The 20,650-nt window shown below is 46.9% G+C and overlaps 1 protein-coding gene across 12 annotated transcripts in view; it reads right to left on the bottom strand.

Moving 5' to 3' along the window:
* Window positions 1-20,650, bottom strand: part of MAPK8IP3 (mitogen-activated protein kinase 8 interacting protein 3) — an 892,115-nt gene that overhangs the window by 45,611 nt on the left and 825,854 nt on the right. For all 12 annotated transcript variants that reach the window (XM_069646979.1, XM_069646985.1, XM_069646981.1 and 9 more), the window contains 2 exons: window positions 4,842-5,013; window positions 1,458-1,571 (listed from right to left, as the gene is read on the bottom strand). In XM_069646979.1, coding sequence (XP_069503080.1) covers window positions 1,458-1,571; window positions 4,842-5,013 — 286 coding nt within the window. The remainder of the gene's footprint in view (window positions 1-1,457; window positions 1,572-4,841; window positions 5,014-20,650) is intronic.

Genomic DNA, 20,650 nt, shown 5'->3' with positions numbered 1-20,650 from the left:
TCATTCTTGTCTTCAAGTCCAAAGATGAATCAAGGGATTCCACCCCTTATAAAGGCAAAATGCTACAGCGTTTTGGTCCAAAGAAAGCCAGAGATCAGGGGTCCTATTCAGGCTAATGTAATACGTGTTGTTTGATGTCATGCCCAGAGTTCTTTGTCTGCTATTAGAGGGGGGCAGGTAGTTTTGGGGAGCCCCCGAAAAATCAAGATGTTGAAACCGCTCCCGGAGATACACCTATAATGTGGGCTACTGTAATTCCACCCACTTCCTCTCTCTGCCTACTTGAAAAGGAATCTAGTAAACAGCACTCTGGTGTGAGAGGACCTATGCCATATCAGGACTACCTTTGAGGCACTAATTCCCAAGGGACCACCTGAAGGAGGACTCCAGTCTCCTGGACGAAATTGTTGACCTTCCTCATGTAGATCAAAAGAGAAGCTTCCTTTGAAGGTCAAATATGGTTGTGGGTACACCTAGATGAGACAGCTAATTGAGTCTGAGTCCTGCCATGAACAGGTCACCTCACCAAGCTGACAATGATATGTCATCCAAATGCTTATGGCTGTATAAATGTGTGACCCCAGTAGCCACCCTGTTATAACAAGACATAGCTTGTATTTAGATATTAATGTGCCAAATGGCTGACTACTGGCACACAGTTATTATATTTTGAATCAGAGGTACTTACTTTTAATAAGCCACATCTGCCTGTGGGAACAGAGTTCCAGCAGCTGAATTTCGTGGCCAATGCAGGGCAGATCCTGGCAGATATCAGTAGGCACCCCTATATCCAGGCACATTGCACACTATTTTTTATGTATCAGGCATTTATGAAAAGGAGTCTGATTAGCAGAGCTCGATTTCAGAGACAGAATTACCAGCATAATTGCATTACATTTGTGCATATGGCATTCTAAACACATTCCCAACGAATGTGAAAATGATGAAACATAACATACAGGCATGAGAAAACAGGACCTACTGCCAGGGAGAGTCTGGAACTAAAGGAAAAGGGGCTGCAAAGGCTGGATAATATTTCCCAATAGTTATTAAGCACTGTGTTATTATTACTACTCATTTGTAAGGCTGAGAGAGTGAGAATAGAAGACAAGGTGACTGTGCAAGACACACAAACATGTTTTAGAGGAACATTGCCCATTCTGCTTGTGGGCCCAGATCGCAGCAAACATATCTTCCTGATGTTGCATATCACCGGCAGAAAACCTAGCTGGGTATGTTCACAATAGATATTCTGCTCCTCCCCAAAATCTGTCAGACAATTTTGTGGGCAGTTTCTATGCCTCTTTCCATGCTTCCTAATATTCCTGGGGCGTTCCCTCTTGTGGGACTAGTCCATCAAGGGGATTGCACAGGACATGAAGATGTTGCAAACTGCATGCCCAATAGCTGATGTCAGAAGGAACACACATAGACGTTTCTAGCCAGCCATAACTTACTCTCAGTCAGCGGGATGGAGATGACCACGCCGTTTCCTGTGCCCACCCAGAGGCGGTTGCCAGCAATCAGTAGCGCGGTGATCCGCACAAACGAGAAGCCCAGCTTTCCGGTGCCTGTCAAAGAGAAAGAAGCATTGTACAGTCAGAATCACTCAAACCTACGAGAGGTCTAACAAAATGGCACTTCAAAAGGGGCTTTTGTGAAAGGTGCAGTGCCCATGCCCTCTACATGGGCGTGAACTTATTGGCAGTGTCTGGAGAAAGCTGATTAACGTCTAGGGCTGTGCAAGAGAGTGGCTTGTGCTGTGTGTGCACAATAATGTGAAATATAATGGATAAAGGAGTCCCGGGAGATAGAACTCTCACGCAAAAGAGCAGAAAAGAGGTCTTGATGGGTAATGCATAAGTGAAGAGAGTGGAATCTCTGTAGATGTACAGAGAAGCTTCATGTAGGCAAGAATGCCATGCCTCACCGGGGAAGGAATAAACAAGGGGGGGGGGAGAGAGTGAGACAGGTAGGGAAAGAGATTACATGGAAAGGAGCTAATAGAGACAGAGAGGCCCTTCACATTGGAAAGAGTTAAAATGGAGGGAAGGGGAGAAAGAGAGAGAGGGGTCTCTATCAAGGGAAGAAAGAGAGGCAGACAGACAGAGATACAGGCCGCCCAGGGGAAGGAGTACATTGAGAGAGGCTCCCCTAAGTGGTATGAGTAAACAAAGAGAGGTCACAGAGGGAAATATGTACTATTTAGGAGCCTCAAATGAGAACGAGCCAATAGGGAACCCACAGATGGGAGGGAATTGAGGGAGAGGCCTTTGAGACAGAGTGGAATCATTACACGCAGCACACACCTAAATGCTTGCGTTTATTTGCCCATGTGTAATGTTCACAGTCTCTCAGAAGGTTTCTCGCCAGTCTGGACACCTGTCTTCTTTGAGATCTATGCACTAACTCCGCACCCTAGAGCTGCAAGTAAAGGGTTTGCTCCTAATCTTCACCACTCTGGACCTTCTTCAATGTTTGACCCAGTGTCTCAGATGTTTGGCTCTGCCAGGTCTTTCTATGTTTTTTATCCTTCCTAGAATACCCAACTATCTGGACTTGCAGGAAACAATAACTGTATTTCAAACACTGTTTGGTGGGACCCAATTGTCTACTTATTTTATTTCAAGATTCACAGCACTCCTTAGTGTTCAAGCGTTGATTCAGGGTTCATTGCATTTCTCTGGTTTATTTGCTATTTCAATATGCTAAATGCAACTCAGGCTCATGTGCTATATGAGAGGTCCAACTGCCACTATAGGGGTCAAAATATCTCTCAGGTTCGAGTGCTACACATAGGGGTTCAAATGGCCTATCCGGTTCAGCAACCATTCACTGGTTCAAAGCACCTCTCTGGCCCAAGTGCAACTTCAGTATTAAAGTGATTCTCAGTTTCAAGAGCCACTTTAGGGCTCCAATCACCTCAGGCGTCAAGCACTTCCTTCTCCGGTTCAGGCAGAACTTCCAGGGTCAAAGTGCCTTTCTGTTTCAAGTGCTATTTCAAGGGTCAAAGCCCCCGTCAGGTTCAAGAGCCACTTCAGGGATTACTTCCTCTTCCCATCTTGTCCAGTCAGCAACTCTCTCTTGGGGGTTGTGCAAAGGTGTTTTACAACTGCCTTGTTCCCTCCGACGGGCTCTGTATTTTTGTGGGATAGGTTGGAAACTGAGAACATCTCTCCGCTTCCCCAAGTCTGAAGGCATTGGCTAAATGGTTATAAGTCCAGCCCCATTTACTACACAGCCAACGATCATTGACACACATGATCCTGGTATTCTTCATTCTCCACCCAACTTTGGCAAGGCCCTGCAATGTCTCTAGCAATTGTAGCTCATATTGATTTATGGATGAAATCGGGACAGTCATGTTGTAACCAGTATGTCTTTTTCTTCAGGCAATAGGGCCTGTGGTTGTCCTTAGACTTGTTAAAACCAGAATTGCAGCACGATTTCTGATTCCTCAGGATTGGACATCTTGATCATGTGCTATTTCAATACCCCTCACGTGGGACTGAGTAATGAAAAAGGCAGAAAATAGGTCAAGGTATGATTACGTTTAAATCGCTGAGCATTGTCCACTGGGCGGTCTATCAGGTTGGACCGGAGTTCCTTCGGGATAAGTTTATGTCTTACACCCCCAGTCGTACTCTTCGCTTTAGCAGTGAGCGACTGGTGGTGGTTCCAAAGTTTCGTCTTCAGAGAGTGGGTGGCAGGGCCTTCTCCGTTGTGTCAGATAGGTTGTGGAATACTCTTCCCCTTAAGCTTAAGGCCACTGAGAATCAACTAGCCTTTCGTCATCTACTCAAGACTATTCTCTTTGGCTAATTTTCTCTTGTTTTCGTATTCCTTCTGTGATATTGCTATGTACTTCTCTGCGCCAAGGTGCCTTCAGGTGTACGTTCGTGCTACAAGTGGCCTTTACATAACATAACAATGAGGATGGGCAGTGACATTTCCTTAACAGGGATTCCTCTAGAGATGCCACTGACAATATCAATGGATGTTAAGGCTTTAAGGTTGAACTGTAAAAGGTGACTCTACAAAGGTAAGGCCACAATGTATACATTAATAACAAAGGCTGTTATCACAGCTACACCTAATTACCCTTGGAGACTACAATAACTGAATGTACAAGGTGACTGAACTGACTGTACAAGGTGACTGAACTGACTGAGAGGCCCACATTCCATATAAAAAACATAGGTTATGGTTTAAATGGGCTGGAGTCTGAACACATTCTTAGCCACCAACCTCATAGAGGGAGGCCCCGACCTGAATGAGCATGGCTGCTAATGCTCTCTCCATCATCTACCAGGGTCCATGCAGCATGAAACAACACCTGAATTGGCATGATGATGAAAGGAGCTATGTCATTTCAAGCCACAATCCCTCCAGAGTGAGGTCAATTAATAAATTAGCAAAGGTAAGGGCCCCCTGTATGCTTCCACGTTCCAGAGTTGGCCATTCAGACTTGGGCTGAGGCCCACGGATAGAAATGCGTGTGTATGTGTGTGTGTGGGGCAGGGAGTGGCATGGACAACCTGAACAGTATTCACCAGCAACGGTCCCCTCTATGCTTCCACACCCCAGAATTGTTCCTACAGAGCTAGGTTGTGGCACAATGACAGACATGTGAGCATGAGTGGGGGAATAGGGCATGGACATCTTGAACAATATCCACCAATGTGGTCCATCCAACAATTATCTCTAGCACACTGTTCTATATGCATCGGTCAAACAATGCCCAGAGAGCATTGCCTGTGGCTCTGTACTTCAAATAGAAATTAAGCTTGGCCTACAAGCATTTGCAACTTCTAGATTCTGGAAAAGGGACCTTCACTTACCCAACATCTTGCTAACATATGGTTCAATGTCCACGTCTTGAAGGTGCTGGTGGGTGTGCGCATGATAGAGTCGTAATGTAGAGTCTAGTCGGATCGATACCCACACACCATCCCCTATCCATGCCAACTGCCGGACCTGGCTCTCCCGCCGTGGATGGGCATCGAAGGATTTCTGAAAGCATACACAACATGGCATGTGACAAATGTTGCAAGAGGATGAGAAGAGGGGATGTCCTTTGAGAACAACCCTAAATGTTTAATAATTTTTAAAATCAAGGTGTTTGGTGGCATCCCTCAATCAGTGGTAATAACTCAGACAAACCCTTAAGTGGGGTTTAAGTTGATCTGACACCATATAAGACATGATTTGAGCATTCTCAATGTGTCTCCCTATTCTACTAGAGTTTGCAGATTAAGCTATGATATTAGCAAAAGGGTTACTTGAGTTGAGGTCACAGATCTGCACTAGTCCAAAACCCACCATGCCTGCTACAAAGTATGAACAAGTATGTCTGCCAATGAATCTCAAACTTGGGGATCACATGCTTTGAAAGAAGGATACTCATAACGACTGGTGTAGACTCCAGGTGTGATCCACAGGGAGATCACAGTCTTCAAAAACTCCAGTCACCGGTGGCTGACTTGTTAGTTTTTGAAGAAGGAGAAATTACTTACCAGTAATGTTCTTTCTATGGATTCTTCTCCCACAGATTCATCATCTTGACAGATATCCATCCAGAGTCAGCTGCTTGTTTTATTTCGACAGGGGGCGTAGTGTCGCTCAACATAGTCTTGCCGACTAACTCTTGTTTGGCTGCGCCGCTCCTCGACAATGGACGTGACATTGATCGCTATATTAAAGGAATGCACTACGCCCCTTTACCTTAGCACCCTACCTTTTTCCTGATTGTGCTCAGCATGTGAGAGGGAACATACATTAAGGTGAAGGGCAATCAAAACCAATAAACAATAGTAAACAGACCACTTGGGTGGAACCAATCGCCGGAGCACTCGCGCAGCAATCTCTTCCTCATGTCATCGACACAGTGAACCACGACAACAGACTGCAATTAAGGCCCATGAACTTCCAATCGGGGTAGGCTGGGTGGGCGATGAGGAATCTGTGGGAGAAGAATCCATAGAAAGAACATTACTGGTAAGTAATTTCTCCTTCAATGGATTGCATTCTCCCACAGATTCCTAATCTTGATAGACTGCCAAAGCAATAACCATGCTCGTGGAGGGTTGGAAGTCACACCAGAAAACTCTGGAGGAATGCCCTACCAAAGCGGGCATTGGCTCCTCAGGCAATGTCCAAACTGTAATGCTTGGCAAACGTGTGCAAAGAGGTCCACTTTGCTGTGTGACAAATTTCCCTAGCCGGCACTCCCCCCTGCAGGGCCGAGGAGGCTGCAACCCCTCTGTTAGAGTGGGCCCTAAGCCCTGCTGTTACCTCCTTAATTGCATTCTAGTAGCACTCTCAGATGCAAAGCACTATCCAACGAGAGATAGTCTGTTTGGTGACTGCTCGCCCTAACCTGGATTGCGATAACCCAATGAACAGTTGGTCATCTTTCCTGAAACAGCCCATTCTGGTTAGGTAAAAAATCAATGCCCTCTTTGGGTCTAACCGGTGGTGCCTCTCGTCATCCTTAGACGGGTGGGGAGGAAGGTAAAAAGCTGGAAGATCTAAAGTCTGACCAAGTGAAATTCTTATACCACCTGAGGTAAAAACTTAGGGCAAACTTTCAGGGATATCTTCTGCATGAAAAACTTCAGGAAGGGGGGCTTACAAGATAGTGCCTGCAACACACTGACCCGTCTTGAGACGTAATTGCCAACAAAAAAAGCAGTCTTCAGTGTGAGGAACGCAGCCACTACTGGAACGGTAGAAAATGAACTTTGCTCTGGAATCCTTCTAAACAAGGAAAATGCCGCCAGATTCCCCTTTACCGTGCCCACTGGTAGGCCTGATTTGGCTAAGGCCAAGAAAAACTCCATCACGAGGAGGTGGCACACGACATTCTGTCCACTCTCTTTTGCCTCGCAACAAGTAAGAAACTTTCTCCTTCTGAATGCGTAAAGGGATCTAGCGGACGGTCTACATGCAGCCAACACCACCTCTAATACCTCCTTGTGAGGTCCCCGGCCCCGTACCTCAGCCTCTCAAGAGCCAAGCATGCAGGTTGAGAGGTTCCGGAAGAACATTCTCTTCTGACTGCGACAAGAGGTCCGGCCTCCAAAGAAGCCGGAGAGGCGGGCATACGGCCAGTTTCAGAAGATCCGCGTGCCAAATCCTGCTTGCCCAGTCTGGGGCGATGAGGTGAGCCCTGAATCTCCGTAACCTCCTAAGAACCCAAGGGATGACCGGTAGTGGTGGGAATGCATTGTGGACATCGAATACTCACTCCACCAGAAATGTGTCCCCATTGCCCCCCTTGTGGAAATTCCCACAGGCAAAACTGCTTGCATTTCATATTGGGAGGGTAAAGCGGATATAGTGCCTGTGCACCACCCTGTATCAGATGGGTCGATATGTGAGAGTTAGCCTGATCCTTGCTGCATTGGCCTAACTTAGTGAGTCAGGGGGTAGGAAACAGTTGTGGAAAGCAGTTAGGTAAGTTACTGCGCTAGGAAACAACAATAAAGACCTGATTCGGATACCTGTTGATTAGATATTTATTGAGGTTCAAAAATCGATAGTAGGTCCTATGAGCCAGTCCTATTCAGAACCAACATAGACCTGGTGGTAGCATGTGCATATGTTTCACCCTTTATCAGGCTTTGTCAAGTCATTGCATCATATATCAGAAGGTTTGTACAAACAGTTTCTTTTAGTCCGTAACAGATATGAATCCAATTTATGTTTTACAGTCGTTGTATCAAGCAATGGGTGATCAGTTAGATACATATCATGGCACCTCAAATGAGCAATCATTATTCTCAATCTAGGAGGAGAGGTCTCAGGCTATCTGCTCTTTACTACTCGCATTCCCAATGCCCAGGGATTTGGCATTCCATCCTAGGCACAGCCACTTCAGAATCTCTTTAACAAAATAAGCATTTGGATTCCATCCTCCTAAGGCAGATGACTCCCACAAGGCACTACACAAAAACATACACTGTCCACACACACATTGAATACCGGATCATCCAAGCCACTGTCCCTGCTTTGATGCAAAGAACGCCCCATGTATATGATGGAATGGAGCTGGTAGGATTCCTGGAGTGATTTTAAATGTTGGATTAGTTGCCTGGGGGTTGGTAAGTAGCAATCATTGCACCCAAGCCCAGAGTTATGTATTTATGACTGGAAACCACAGGAAGCAGCAGAAGAAGAGAGGTGGTTCTATAAAGGGCACAGAGCGCGGATAGTTATTTAGTGAGGGTTACAGCTTCTAACGTCTATAAGGCTTAATAATTTCACAAAGTAATAGAGGAGGAGTAGTGTTTCACTGCAGAAAGGAAATTATCCTCGTGCGTTACTTACTGCATCTTAGACATTGTTCCACAACTAGGGATTAATGTCATTTCTGTCACTTAGATTTTTCATTTCATCCCATAGGTCAATGCGTTTTCCCAGAGCCCTCTGTACCTCATCCGAATAACTCCCTCCTCTAAAGTGCCACCCGATTTCGGCAAAGAATTTAACCATCTGCCCATTAGTTGTACAGATAGAGTTTTTTTTGGACATTTCCTGATGGACTGCGGTTAATAATTCATTTTTTACATCACTAGTCATTTTCAGATATAACACAGCCCGCTTTATTTTTAAAGCAATTTTATTAAATTTACCATAAAGAACCATACAACAAAACCTTACAGTACATGTCATTATTTCAACATTTTACATATATCATCCTTTCCCTTTCCCTCCCCCCAAATCGAGTCTACTCCACTTCGCGATCCGCATCTACTTCTTCCAGGGGATTCCTTTTCTATGTCCTCGACAGGGTCCTGGTCGCTTGACAAGTCCTGGGAGGCCCATATAATGTGGCCAATAAGTGTTTCCAGGCCGTCAGGGTTTCCGCTTCTTCCTCCCCTCCTTTATTACCCGCTTCCTGCCACACTACCGTTTTAGCTTCAGTCCATTTTTGAAGATCTCTCCATCAGACTTCTACTCTTGGTCTGTTACATGCTTTCCATCCCATCACGATTCTACGCTTGGCGAGTATAATATGCCAAATCCTTTAATTTACTTACATGTTTTAATTGACGTGGTCTAGGGAACCCTCCTATCATACATGCCCACACTGATTCAACATTTATCTTAATCCCTTTATCATCTAGTCGGCAGGCTATTTCTTCCCAGAACTTTCCAATTTCTGAACATGCCCAAAAAATATGTGTCATTCCAGCATTTTCTTCTCCGCATTTGGGGCAGGTGTGGCGTTCTACACTCTTGAATCTCGCTATTCTCTGGGGATTCATATATGCTCTGTGGGTATTTTCTGCAACCTCGCGTTCCTAGATACTTTTTTGTGGTATCCTTGGGTCCTCTCCCACATCCCATCACTCATGGGTCCACCAACCTCTTCTTCCCAGTCATGCCTTAATTGGGTCACTTCCTTCCCCACTCTGGACATCATTAGCTCATATAGTCTAGAAATCTCATGCCCTCCTTCTGTCCTTATGCTATATCATATATCGTTTCTATGGCTGCGTCAGGCTGCTCTGCTAGTGTTATTTCCGACCATGTCTCTCTGATCCGCTGTACCATTTTGTTGTATGTAATATACTGCCCCGCATGTAACCCTCTTTCATCTACCAACGCCCCGAATTCCTTTATCTCTCCCTCTTGCCATATGTCTCCCACTGTTACGACACCCACCGGTTCCCAATACCTTCGAATCGCCTTCCTTAATTGCCCTTCTCCTCCCGTCAGTGCCACTAACGGCACTTGCGGAGAACACGGTGACAGGTTTTCCAGAACCTGACAGGCTTTGTGCCATAACTTCCATCCCAGTACCGTCATTTTTGGGCGTTCTCTCAACTCTAATTTGGGCAGCCATATCACATCTTTCAGGACGAACGGGGCACTCTCCAGTCTTAACAATCTCGATTCTGAGGTCGGATCTTCTGATAATCACTTGGCCACATATTGTAGTTGACTAGCTAGGTAATAGATCTCATAATTTGGCAGTTTTATACCCCCTTTATCGTGCGTATTTTGCAGCTTCCAAAGGGCAATTCTATTCTTAGTCCCATGCCATAGGAATTCCCTGCATATGCTCTGTAGCTTAATGAAGAATCGTCTTGGTATCAGATATGGTATGTTCCCAAAGAAATGTAATAATCTTGGCAACACAACCATCTTCAGCAGCGCCCCTCTTCCCATCATTGCCAAAGTGAGCTTAGTCCAAAACCTCATACTATTTTTCGATGTTTTTGCAGTGTTATGCTGGTGTTCTGCCTCCACTGTGTGATAAATGTCTATCCCCAGGTATCTGAACGTGTTTATCTCCCATGGTATTTGTAAGACTGGTAGTTGATCTCGTGGGACCCCTACATACCTCCCTAATGGGAACATACATGATTTCTTGGGATTCACTGCTATGCCAGACGCAAATCGCTCCATCACCTCCAGGATATATCAAGTTTTCCTCAGGATATCGTACGTACAGCAACATGTCATCTGCATATATCGAGACCAAATGCGGTTCTCCTTTTATACGGATCCCTATTACCTCATACTGCTGTCTCAAATATATTGCCAGGGTTTCCCAAGGCTAGGATGTACAACATCGGAGACCACGGGCATCCCTGTCTCGTTCCCCTACTAAGTTGCCACCTCACCGAAATGATCGCTCCCGTCTTGATTCTGGCTAGCGGTGCACTGTACAATAATTTGACCCATTTTAGGTACCCAGGCTCTACCCATAGTTAGTCTGGGCTGCACTCAGCCAGGGCCATTTGACAGAGTCAAAGGCTTTTATTGCATCAAGCGATACAATCGCAATCTCACTCGAGTCTCCTTGGGTGTGCTCTATGACCCGATGAAGTAGTCTAAGGTTGTCGGATATGTTCCTGTGCGGGACATATCCGGTCTGATCGGGGTGTATGTGTTTGCTTATGACTCGTTTCATTCTGTTTGCCAACACCGGTGTGAGCATTTTGCTATCTTGGTTCAGCATCGATAGTGGTCTATACGATCTGCACTCCTTGCCTGGCTTATTAGGTTTGGGGAGCGGGATGATGATCCCTTCTCTCAAAGATTCTGGTAGCATCCCTTTTTCGAATGCCTCATTTAACATTGCCAGCAGCAGGGGAAGCACCTCGTTTCTATACGATTTATAAAACTCGCTGGGGAGTCCATCAGCTCCCGGGGTCTTACTGGTGGGTAGTTGCACCACCCCTCTTCTAATTCTTCTAGAGTGATTGGGGCGTCTAAGTCCTCTCGCTCTTCCGCAGTTATTTATGGGATACCTATGTCTTCCAGTGTGTCCACCATCTCCCTGCTATCACTCCCTCCAGCATCCCCATACAATTGTTTATAATATTCAAGGAACTCTCGGTTTACGCCATATTGAGTGTCCACTAGCTGCCCATTCTCCCCCATTATTGCTCTGATCGGTGGTCTGGGGGTCTCAGTTTTGTACAACCATACCAACATCCACCCCGGTTTGTCTCCACCCGCATGTTATCTCTCTACGTATTTTTTATAGTTTAGATTACATAGTCTCTCCCAGTGTCCTGCACACTCCTGTTGCAGTTGGCTTGTAGTTTCAGCTTCCTCTTTGGTGCTGCCTCCCCTGCTCAACTCTGTCTCCAGCCTAGTCTCTGCATTCTGCAGTTATTTTTATATACCTCCCTGAAGCCCTTTGGACTTGGCTATAGCTATCCCTCTCACACCCCCACCTTGAAATCTTCCCACAGCGTACCGGCCGACTCAACACTCCCAGTATTGTGCTCAAAGTAACTTACAATTTCTTCTCTCAGATCCTCCATAAACATTGTATCTTTCAGTGCCTCAGCTCTCAGTCGCCACGTTGGGATCCTGGCCCTTTGGGGGTCGGTATTGCTATATCATAACCAATGGCGAGTGGCCCGATAGGACCCTCGCCTTGTATTCTGTCTGTACTATTTCCGCCATCATATCCTGTGTGGCCAACATGTAGTCTAGCCTCATATACAGGTTCTGCGGGGCGGAGTAATGCGAATACTGTCTATCTTGTGGGTGGCGTACCCTCCATATATCCTCTAGTTGGAAATCTGGTCAACAGAGTCTGCAGGGCCCTAGCAGCAGGAGCGGGTCTGTCTAATTTCTTATCTGACCTGTCTACCCTTGGTTCTAATGTACAGTTGAAATCCCCTTCCCAGTTCACCGTCCCCCCTACGTAAGGGCTTATTTTGTTGTATAGGATCTTGAAGTATGCCACAGTGTCCTGATTCGGGGCGTATGTATTAAGATTGCATATTTCTTTATTTTCCACCAGCCAACGTGTTACCACCACCCTTCCATCCACTTCGACTGTGGATTGTAGTAATTGGAATGGGACATGTGATGTGGTGCTACCCTGGTGATCACCCCTCTGGCATAAGCCGAATATGTTGCACCGATAACAGTCCCTTTCCACTTTTTCTGGATCACCTCTAGCTTCTCTTTTGTAAGGTGGGTCTCCTGTATTAAGGCAATATCTATTTTCTGCCTTCTTAGATACATCATGACCTTGTTCCTTTTTATGTAGCTATTGAGCCCCCTGACGTTCTAAGTAATCATTTTAAGGTCCCCCATGTTCAAGCCGTGTCCCTCCCCTCCTTTGTATGTCTCCATCCTCTCCCTGAAGTGCCCGCACTCGTGTATGTAAGCTTGTTCCCCACTTTAAACGCCCCTTAACCAATAACACTGCAACTTTCCCAACTGCCCTCTCGCCCCCTCTAACTTCCCTACCCCAACTTAATCTTGAACTCCCCATATTTCCACCCACATCCCAACTGATGCCCAGCTCCATCCCTGGATCTCGGGCAACCCCGCATCTAGCCCTTTTCTTGGCTATCAGCCAGTACTCTGGACCCAGTGGGGAGATATCGCCCTACCGGCGCTTCAACTACTCCTAATTCTGCGGTTAGGTTGCATACATCCTGTGTCTCCTATGTTAAGCTACAGATCGCAGCGCACACACAGTCCATATCTAGTTTACACAATTCTATATTCCAGTCCAACAAGTCCACCTGGTGCATGTATAAGTAATAAGTATCCGCACTTTTTCTGACGTGCCTTTTACACCCCCTTTAGGTATCCCGCTATGGTATCCCCTGCCCCCAACCATAGCAAGCATGGCGTCGGGTCACTTATCCTGTCCATCCCGCTCCTGACCGTCCTCAGACTCTGGGCAACCCTGGGCATCCAGCAAGTGTGTCGCCTCCTCTGGAGATTTAAAGAAATGCACTTTTCCTTTGTGTAGGACCTTGAGTTTCGCGGGGTACAAAAGCATATATTTAAATCCGGCTGTTCGCAATCTTCTTTTCACTGCCACGTAACTGTAGTGCTGTCTTTGCACAAGCATGGTGTAATCTGGGTAAGCGGTAACTGTCACAGAAGCCCGAGTTATTGTTCCACCTTTCCGAAAAAATTCTAGGATCTTTTCCCAGTCTCTGTAGTTCAATATCTTTGCTATTATTACGCGGGGTGAAGCCCCTGGTTGAGGCCTTCTCGTCTGGGCCCTGTGCGCCAGTTCGATCGCAAACCCCCGAGAAAGCTTGCTAGCTCCTTTTTCCTGGATTATCATATTCTTCACATAGTCCGTAGGATCCAACTCTTATTCTCCTTCCGGTAGGCCCACCACGCGCATGTTATTGCATCTTGCTCGCCCTTCCGCCTCCTCTGCTCGGTTTTCCAGGTTGGATACTTGTTGCTTCAATATGTGGACCTCTTTGGCGTTGGTGGTGCTAACGTCCGTGTTAGTTTTCACAGCTTTCTCTAGACCACTCGTACGTTCTGCCAATGCTCTCACATCTTGTCTCAGTAGGTTGACATCCACCCCTACTGTCTCTATCTTAGATTCCAGTGCTGCCTTCAGATCTGCCATCACAGTCCCCCACGAGGATTTTAGTTCTATAATTGCTGCAAGGATCAGGTGGTCACCCCTTGGCGTGGTCGTCTCCTCCGGTGTGGTGGCCATGGCTTGTGCAAGCGTTTTTGGGGACTGCTGCAGTTTAGTGAAAATGTCCATTGATGGCTGCTTCCCTTTGCCACCCTTGAGGGCCATTGCAGTGGGCGTCGCTGGCACCTCCCTTCTGCTGCTTAAGGTGCGTGACACCGGCAAAATGTTAGTTCCTATGTTGGTCTGCAGCCCTAACTTCGCAGTTGCGGGGCTCTCAACACCTGTTTGCTTTTGCTCCTTGGTGTACGGATGCGCCACTTGTGGGATCTGTTCTCACCCACTGTCCTTTCAGGCCCGCACAGTCCTGATTCAACGGTGGGGGCCTATACGTTTCACTAGTCCTGTGCTCGAACCCTGGTGCCACGCCCACAAATCGCCGCTCCTTTTTATTCCGTGTGCCACCTCTCTTCGGGTAGTGATGCATGCTAGTAGTTAGCGCGTACCCATTCCGTCCTCCAGTATTAGGGTACTAGCTCGCCAGTGTAGAGCGTGTCGGACATTAGCTCTGCTGACACAATGGCATTCCATGGGGCCACTCGTGCCACGCAGTTGTCCAGCACCTTTTCCGGGTGGTCCAGTGAGTCCTACACAATTTGCCAGGGCTGTCTGACTTGTATCCCTCCAATCCGTCTATCTGTCACCCCCTTTCCATTAAAGAGGTGTGTCCTCCGGTGGTGGCCTCCTGATGTTTCAAGGCATGCCGCCTGGCCGCCCCTGTCTAGGGCTTATTGCCACTGTTCACCTCCTCCGTGATGACACTCGTGCCCGGTGCACATCCCCACTCCACAATTCCACTATTAGCCGCTTTCTTGGCTCACCGCACTCTTGCATGATGCTAGGTAACTCGTAAGGGGCGAGGGGTGTTGTGCCAGTGTTCCGCCGTACTTCTCCTTTGTCAGGGCCACGTCTGCCACTTTGGGATCCTGCTTATGTGTATTTTCCATTGCCAGCACAAATGGCCACGTTCACCCACATCTTGTGTATGCAGTGCGGGCCGACTGGGACTCGTCCGGCCTTTTCAATGTTTGCTTTTTCCTTCCCTGCAGACGCGCTTTGTTGCTTCTGCATCCAGGGTGCCCACTGTGTTATGCGCGATCACCCGTTCCTTTTAGGCTGTCGAGGCTTCATCTAGCCCACCTGGGGCCGCTCAGTTCGTTCCAGTTTGCGGGCATTGCATATCTTCTCTGCCGGGTCCTCCGGCTTCTGCAGCGCTGCTGGCCCCTCACTTTTCCTGGGGCCGTCCTCGCTGCCGTCTTAGTTGCTCGGCTGCAGTCCCGCGGGTGCTCCAGTGCGAGCAATTATGTTCCGCCGTGATGCTTAACTGCTATGCTGGTAACCCGCTCTCCCGTCTTGTTCGGCATTCACTGTAATCACAGTCCTCCCAGCCAAGGGCTCCATTGTCGGGGGCAGCCACCATTTTGTTGCGAGTTCCGTAGTGCCCTCAGCAGAGTTCCATATCTTCTGTTCTGCTCTTTCAATCTTCTTGCAGCAACATGCGTTGTAGTCCTATTACATTCCGATTGCTTTGGTTATATTTCTAGCTGGTATTGCTGTTGGAAATACTTGCGTGTGTCCAGATAAATTTTCGGATCACCGGAGCTCACGAGAAGAGCAGCCTAGTCCATGGCTGCCAATCCACACCCCCCCTAACACAGACTGTGGCTTTTAAGGAAATCAACCCTAGCTCTAGCCTTATAAGTGCCATAGGTATGCAAGGGGGTAGGCCAAGGATATCACGCCAAAATTTCCCTTCAATGACCTGGAGCCATTTCAGATCAAGATCTAACAATGCTTCTAGTCCATATGTTATCATCGGGGAAGGAACATGCATATATAATTGGCGTGTACCCCATTATGTAAATCCTCCCTGCTTAATGGTGAAGCTTTCGAAACATAGCAGTCAATTGCACCGCTGAAATGGTGCTTGTTTGTTTACATATAGCATAATCACCAATTAGTTTGAAATCCATCCCCAGGTACCGATATAGAGGGGCATATAAGATGATCACTTTGCCTACCATGAGTTGCACACGTGCCGTTTTCCTACTGGTATACCTCATAACCTTCGTCTTTTGTAGGTTAATGCTAAGACCATTTATTTCCGCATAATCCCAAAGGGAGGTTGCAGAACGTCGAATCCCACTAATGGTATGATCGAAAATTACCAGGTCGTCCCCATATGCTAAAACAGGACATAAGGCCTCACCGATTTTAGGGGTCAATTTTTAACTGCGGTTATTACTGCTGGTATGTCATGCACATATAAGTCGTAAATTAATGGTGCCGTGACACACCCTTGTTTAACCCCCCCTTTTTTGGAGAACCTTTCCTGTTGTGTGACCTTCCGGATCCAATTTCAGTTTTACTGAGGATTCCATATGCAGTAATCTAAGATAGTATAGCAGACGTTCAGGGCAACCCATGGTTTTCAGTTTCAGCCACAAATGACCTCTAGGTATCGAGTCCAACGCAGCCTTGAAATCTATGTATAAGGCATATTAGGGGGGCTGCCCCCCTTTCCTTGATCTAATGCGTAATAAGTCCATTACCATGATGTTATGGGCGGTGGAATATCCCTGTCTGAAGCCAATTTGGAATTTACATAGAATGTGACTGCTCTGTATCTGTTCTTAATACTTCTCACGTTTGCATAGTACGTCTCCAGAGGGGCAGTCATTTTTTTGGCACACCGAAGCTCAGCTCTGAGTTTCCTCTAAGCGTCTCTAATCACCTCATCATAGGTGTATTTTTTGCCCTCACTTCTACTTACAACTCCCATGGGGGCAGCTGCATGTTTGCCAGCAAAAGTAGGGATCCAGTCTTCTATTACATTGATTCTCATCTCATTAAAGTTAGGAAGATTATGGGATCTATCAATTGCAAGTGCTTCCATAGCGTGTGTTACATTTTTACCTGACTAATCCTTGTACCTGGTTTGTTAACATTCACGTTACCTATACACCTCTCAACAGCATCCCCTCTGAAAATGTTAAGCTCACATAATAAGGCAGCATGATCACTCCACTCATTGGGTATAACTAACATATCTTCAACATGTAGCAGCATTTTAGGGCACACAAAAATATAATCCAAGGTGCTACGAGAAATTCCATTCGACCATGTGCAATTACCTGGATGATCGCTGGCAGTACGGCCATTTAACATTTCTAAATCCCAGGACTCAAACAGATGTTGCCATCCCAGCTCCTCTAGGTCCTTCTTAGTGTGTTCCATGGAACCCTTCTCTTTTAACTTGGGGTTCTGAGTTCTCCCACCCCTAGCCGTCATGTGGCAGTTAAAGTCACCAACTACTATTACCCCTGTATTTTCAAATGTTATCAGCCAGGTCGCTAACAAATCATGAAGAGCGTCTTGCAGTTGCTCTTACCACTGCTCCAGGGGGGTTATGCAGACTCACAAGTAGGAAACTTTCAATGATTCCTTTACTGCCATATGCAACTTCTACAGCAATCATGTTTTTATCTAATTTGGAGCTAATTTGCCTCAAGCCTAAAGTGTTAGCCACCCCCGTGAAAAGACCTCCATAGGGTCTGCCTTTTTCCCCTTTCATGGCCTCAGAATGGTAGATTACATATCCATCCAGTATCAAAGGGTCCATAGCCCATGTCTCTTGTAGGCAAATACAACTATGCTTATCAAACAATTTTGTTGAACCCTCCGATGATAGAAGATGAGTGAAGCCACAACATTTTCATGTGAAAATGGTACGGTCTCATTGTTTTGATAGTATCTCTGGTAGTAAATCCACCAGCCATTTTAGGACCTGTTGAACATCTGATGCTTCCACCTTCTTTCCTTTTGGTAGGCTTGGACATTCTTTTTCTTTAGAGGGAGTATCCAGCTCTTGCCCCGGACAACTGGGGTCTACTGCATTCAAGTCAGCATCGATCTCAACGTCCAATGCTTTTAGCTCATCTTTATAATTTCTTATCAATTGCGCTGTGGACAGAAATTTACAGTGTAACGCTGAGACTTTATGATTTGGTCCTTTCAGAGGTTCCACAAATTGGAAGTCGTTGGATTTAAGAACCCAGAGTTGTGGAACTGAATTCAATCTTGTTAGGAATTCTGACCGCGAAAGCCATTTGTGTTCCACACTTTGATAAAGATTCTTAATCAGGCAGTTTCGGTTTCCTGAAGCCGCCCCTGTAGCTCCGACCAATGAGGTTGGTATGATTGCACATTCTTTCTGCTCTGATAGTGGGCTTGAAGACTTGTCCATGCTCGCTGTTAACATGTCGTCATCCCCCACAATGTCTGCCTCCAAGATTTCAACCTCCTCTTCCTGCTCATCCGCTTTCGCTTGTTCAGGTAACAGCTAGCTAGTCAAGCGACCATCACCAGTTGCCTTCCTTTTCTTAGCTCTAGCCACTCTTTTCTTAGCTTTCTTAGAGCGCAGCCTCGGAAGCCCCGACTCAGCCAAAGGCAAGGCCATAGAGCTTGGTCTTTTACTCATTTCTGCCCTTCTCGCCATTCTTGGCTGTTTGCGTGAGAAGAATGGCTCAACAGTCTGTACCTGATTCAGGTCTATCTCTGGGTCTTATTGTTCTTCGATCTCTTCCGCAATATGTATGGCTTCAGAGAGATTGCATTCTACTTCTTCACAGGCTTTCTCCCTCAGTTCGTTATCCACAGCCAGAGCATTAGTGTTAGCAAGTATCCGCCCAGACATCTGTAGTAAGATCTTAAGACCGAATTGCAAGGATGCAACTGATGACTGGATCTCAGCTATCTCTGTGGCTCCGGGTAGGGACAGTCCAAACTCTCTATTTCAATATCTGGGACATCCTCCATTGAGGCCATTGCGAAGTTTGGTGAGGTTGATAATCTGCCTGTGGCCCCGACTGGAGTAGCTGTCCCAAGAGGTGTATTCATCTGCCTTTCTGCCAAGTTCCACTGCTGCTGTTTGTCGTTATGCCAGTATGCAGTGTCATGCTTGGAGGAAAGAGGAAAGAACCCAGTAATCACACCTTGATGTGCAGGTATGATGTTCTTAGCTTTCTTTTTTGTTTCAGGTTTCGCCGTCTCCCGCTCCTCATTTAGTGAGTTCCTGATTTTCGTCATCTCCTTTGTTTTCCTTAAATTATACTTGGAATGTGTAGACCCTTTCCCTGGTGGCATTTAGACGACCCAGACAATGCCTCTCCTTCAACAGGAAAGTTAGGTAATTAAGGGATGCCCGTTTGCCTTATAGATCACACTATCCGTCAGCTTGTGATGCTGTCACAGCTGCTATATTCAGGTAGAGGGTCGTATCTCCCAGACAGGATCAAAGGCACCAACGCCCAGTCTCCCCACAGTCTCCTGTTAATGCAGTGTCGTCCACTGTCTCTACATATGGTGCTGAGCCCAACCTTCTTAACGCTATCTGTCAGCAACAACGGGGTGCCCAGTTATACAGCACAACAGCGAGAACCCAAGCTGCACCAGTTCCTGCGCCCCACTACGATGCGTCCCAGCTACCCCTGTTTTCCTTTAATGTATTGGCTTCCACCCGCTACCAAGAACAGCACAATGGGACCTCTCAGTCCGCGAGAGCACGCAGCAGTATGCAGCAGTGTAGAGGATCTCTTCACCGTGCTCCCAGGGCGAGCATCCAGCCCCAGCTAAGAGAAACACAGCAGTCACCAGCGCCCCTGCCACTTAACCAGCAACACCACTGGCAACTCTGTGCTCTAAGCACCTGCAGCTCCTGTCGCACCAAGAGCAGAGGCGCAGGAACACAAAGGAGCAAAAGTAGTGATAGACGTTCCAAAAACGTCAAATCGCTCTCCACTCTCTGCGATATGCCTAATGTGCCTTAAAGGACACAGGGGACACAGGCCTGTGGGCAATTATGGCAGTTATATTAGCCTTAGCCTTAGCCTCCAACTGTACCCACTCTCCGGGGGTCCAAGGCTCAGGGCCAGTGATCAGCACTAACCGCTCCCCTCCTGGCTGGCTCCTATCTCTGGGAAGGGAATCGACGGATCCGCGTAGCACAGCGACCCAACACAGAGCAACAGGCGGCAACGTAACGAGGGGAGCAATGTTAGAGGAAAGGACCTCTAGGCATGAGCAACGCTGTGAATCAAGCCGCACCTCTCTCCACGTACCAACGCAGAGGCCGCCTCCGATTCAACTCTGGAACTCTTTGCTTTATGGATGAATGCGAGAGAGAGGACACATTCAACATAACCCATTGAACAAAAAACCAAGGCTAGAGGAACTCAAGCTTAAGATCCAAGGACTTGCGCTGCTCTCAGGCTGGTTGTGGGCTGGGAGGAATTCTAGCTCTAGCAAAGCGGTTTTCTGACTGGCATCCAAAACACACCACTCCCCCTTTTGGCAACCACCACATGCCTCTGCAATGATCTTGCTCCTTGGGCATCCTCCTTCTTTCCCTCAACTTATCTAATAGGTTGTTCTGTGCTCTGAACTCCTGTCATCTCTGTGCCATCTTGCCACATGCACCCACCTCCTCCTTTCCACATTGAGCAACCAGAGGTATAGTGTATTTGGAGTGCATTCCCTCTCTGACTCGTTCCCCTCTTTTTCTCCTAATGACTTTAGCATCACCCCTTTTGTCAGCTTTCTCTTCTTTCGTACTTAGCAACCCCTTCTCTGGGAGTCTCACCATCTCCTACTGGGTTTACTACATCCTCCTTCGGGTGCCCATACCCCTCCTCCTGTTCTCCTACCAGA

Source organism: Ambystoma mexicanum, chromosome 2q, assembly GCF_040938575.1.
Source record: "Ambystoma mexicanum isolate Mex_15411 chromosome 2q, UKY_AmexF1_1, whole genome shotgun sequence".
Taxonomy (NCBI): Eukaryota; Metazoa; Chordata; class Amphibia; order Caudata; family Ambystomatidae; genus Ambystoma; species Ambystoma mexicanum.
The sequence above is the reverse complement of the archived record's forward strand: the minus strand, read 5'-3'. Positions and strand labels throughout refer to the sequence as shown.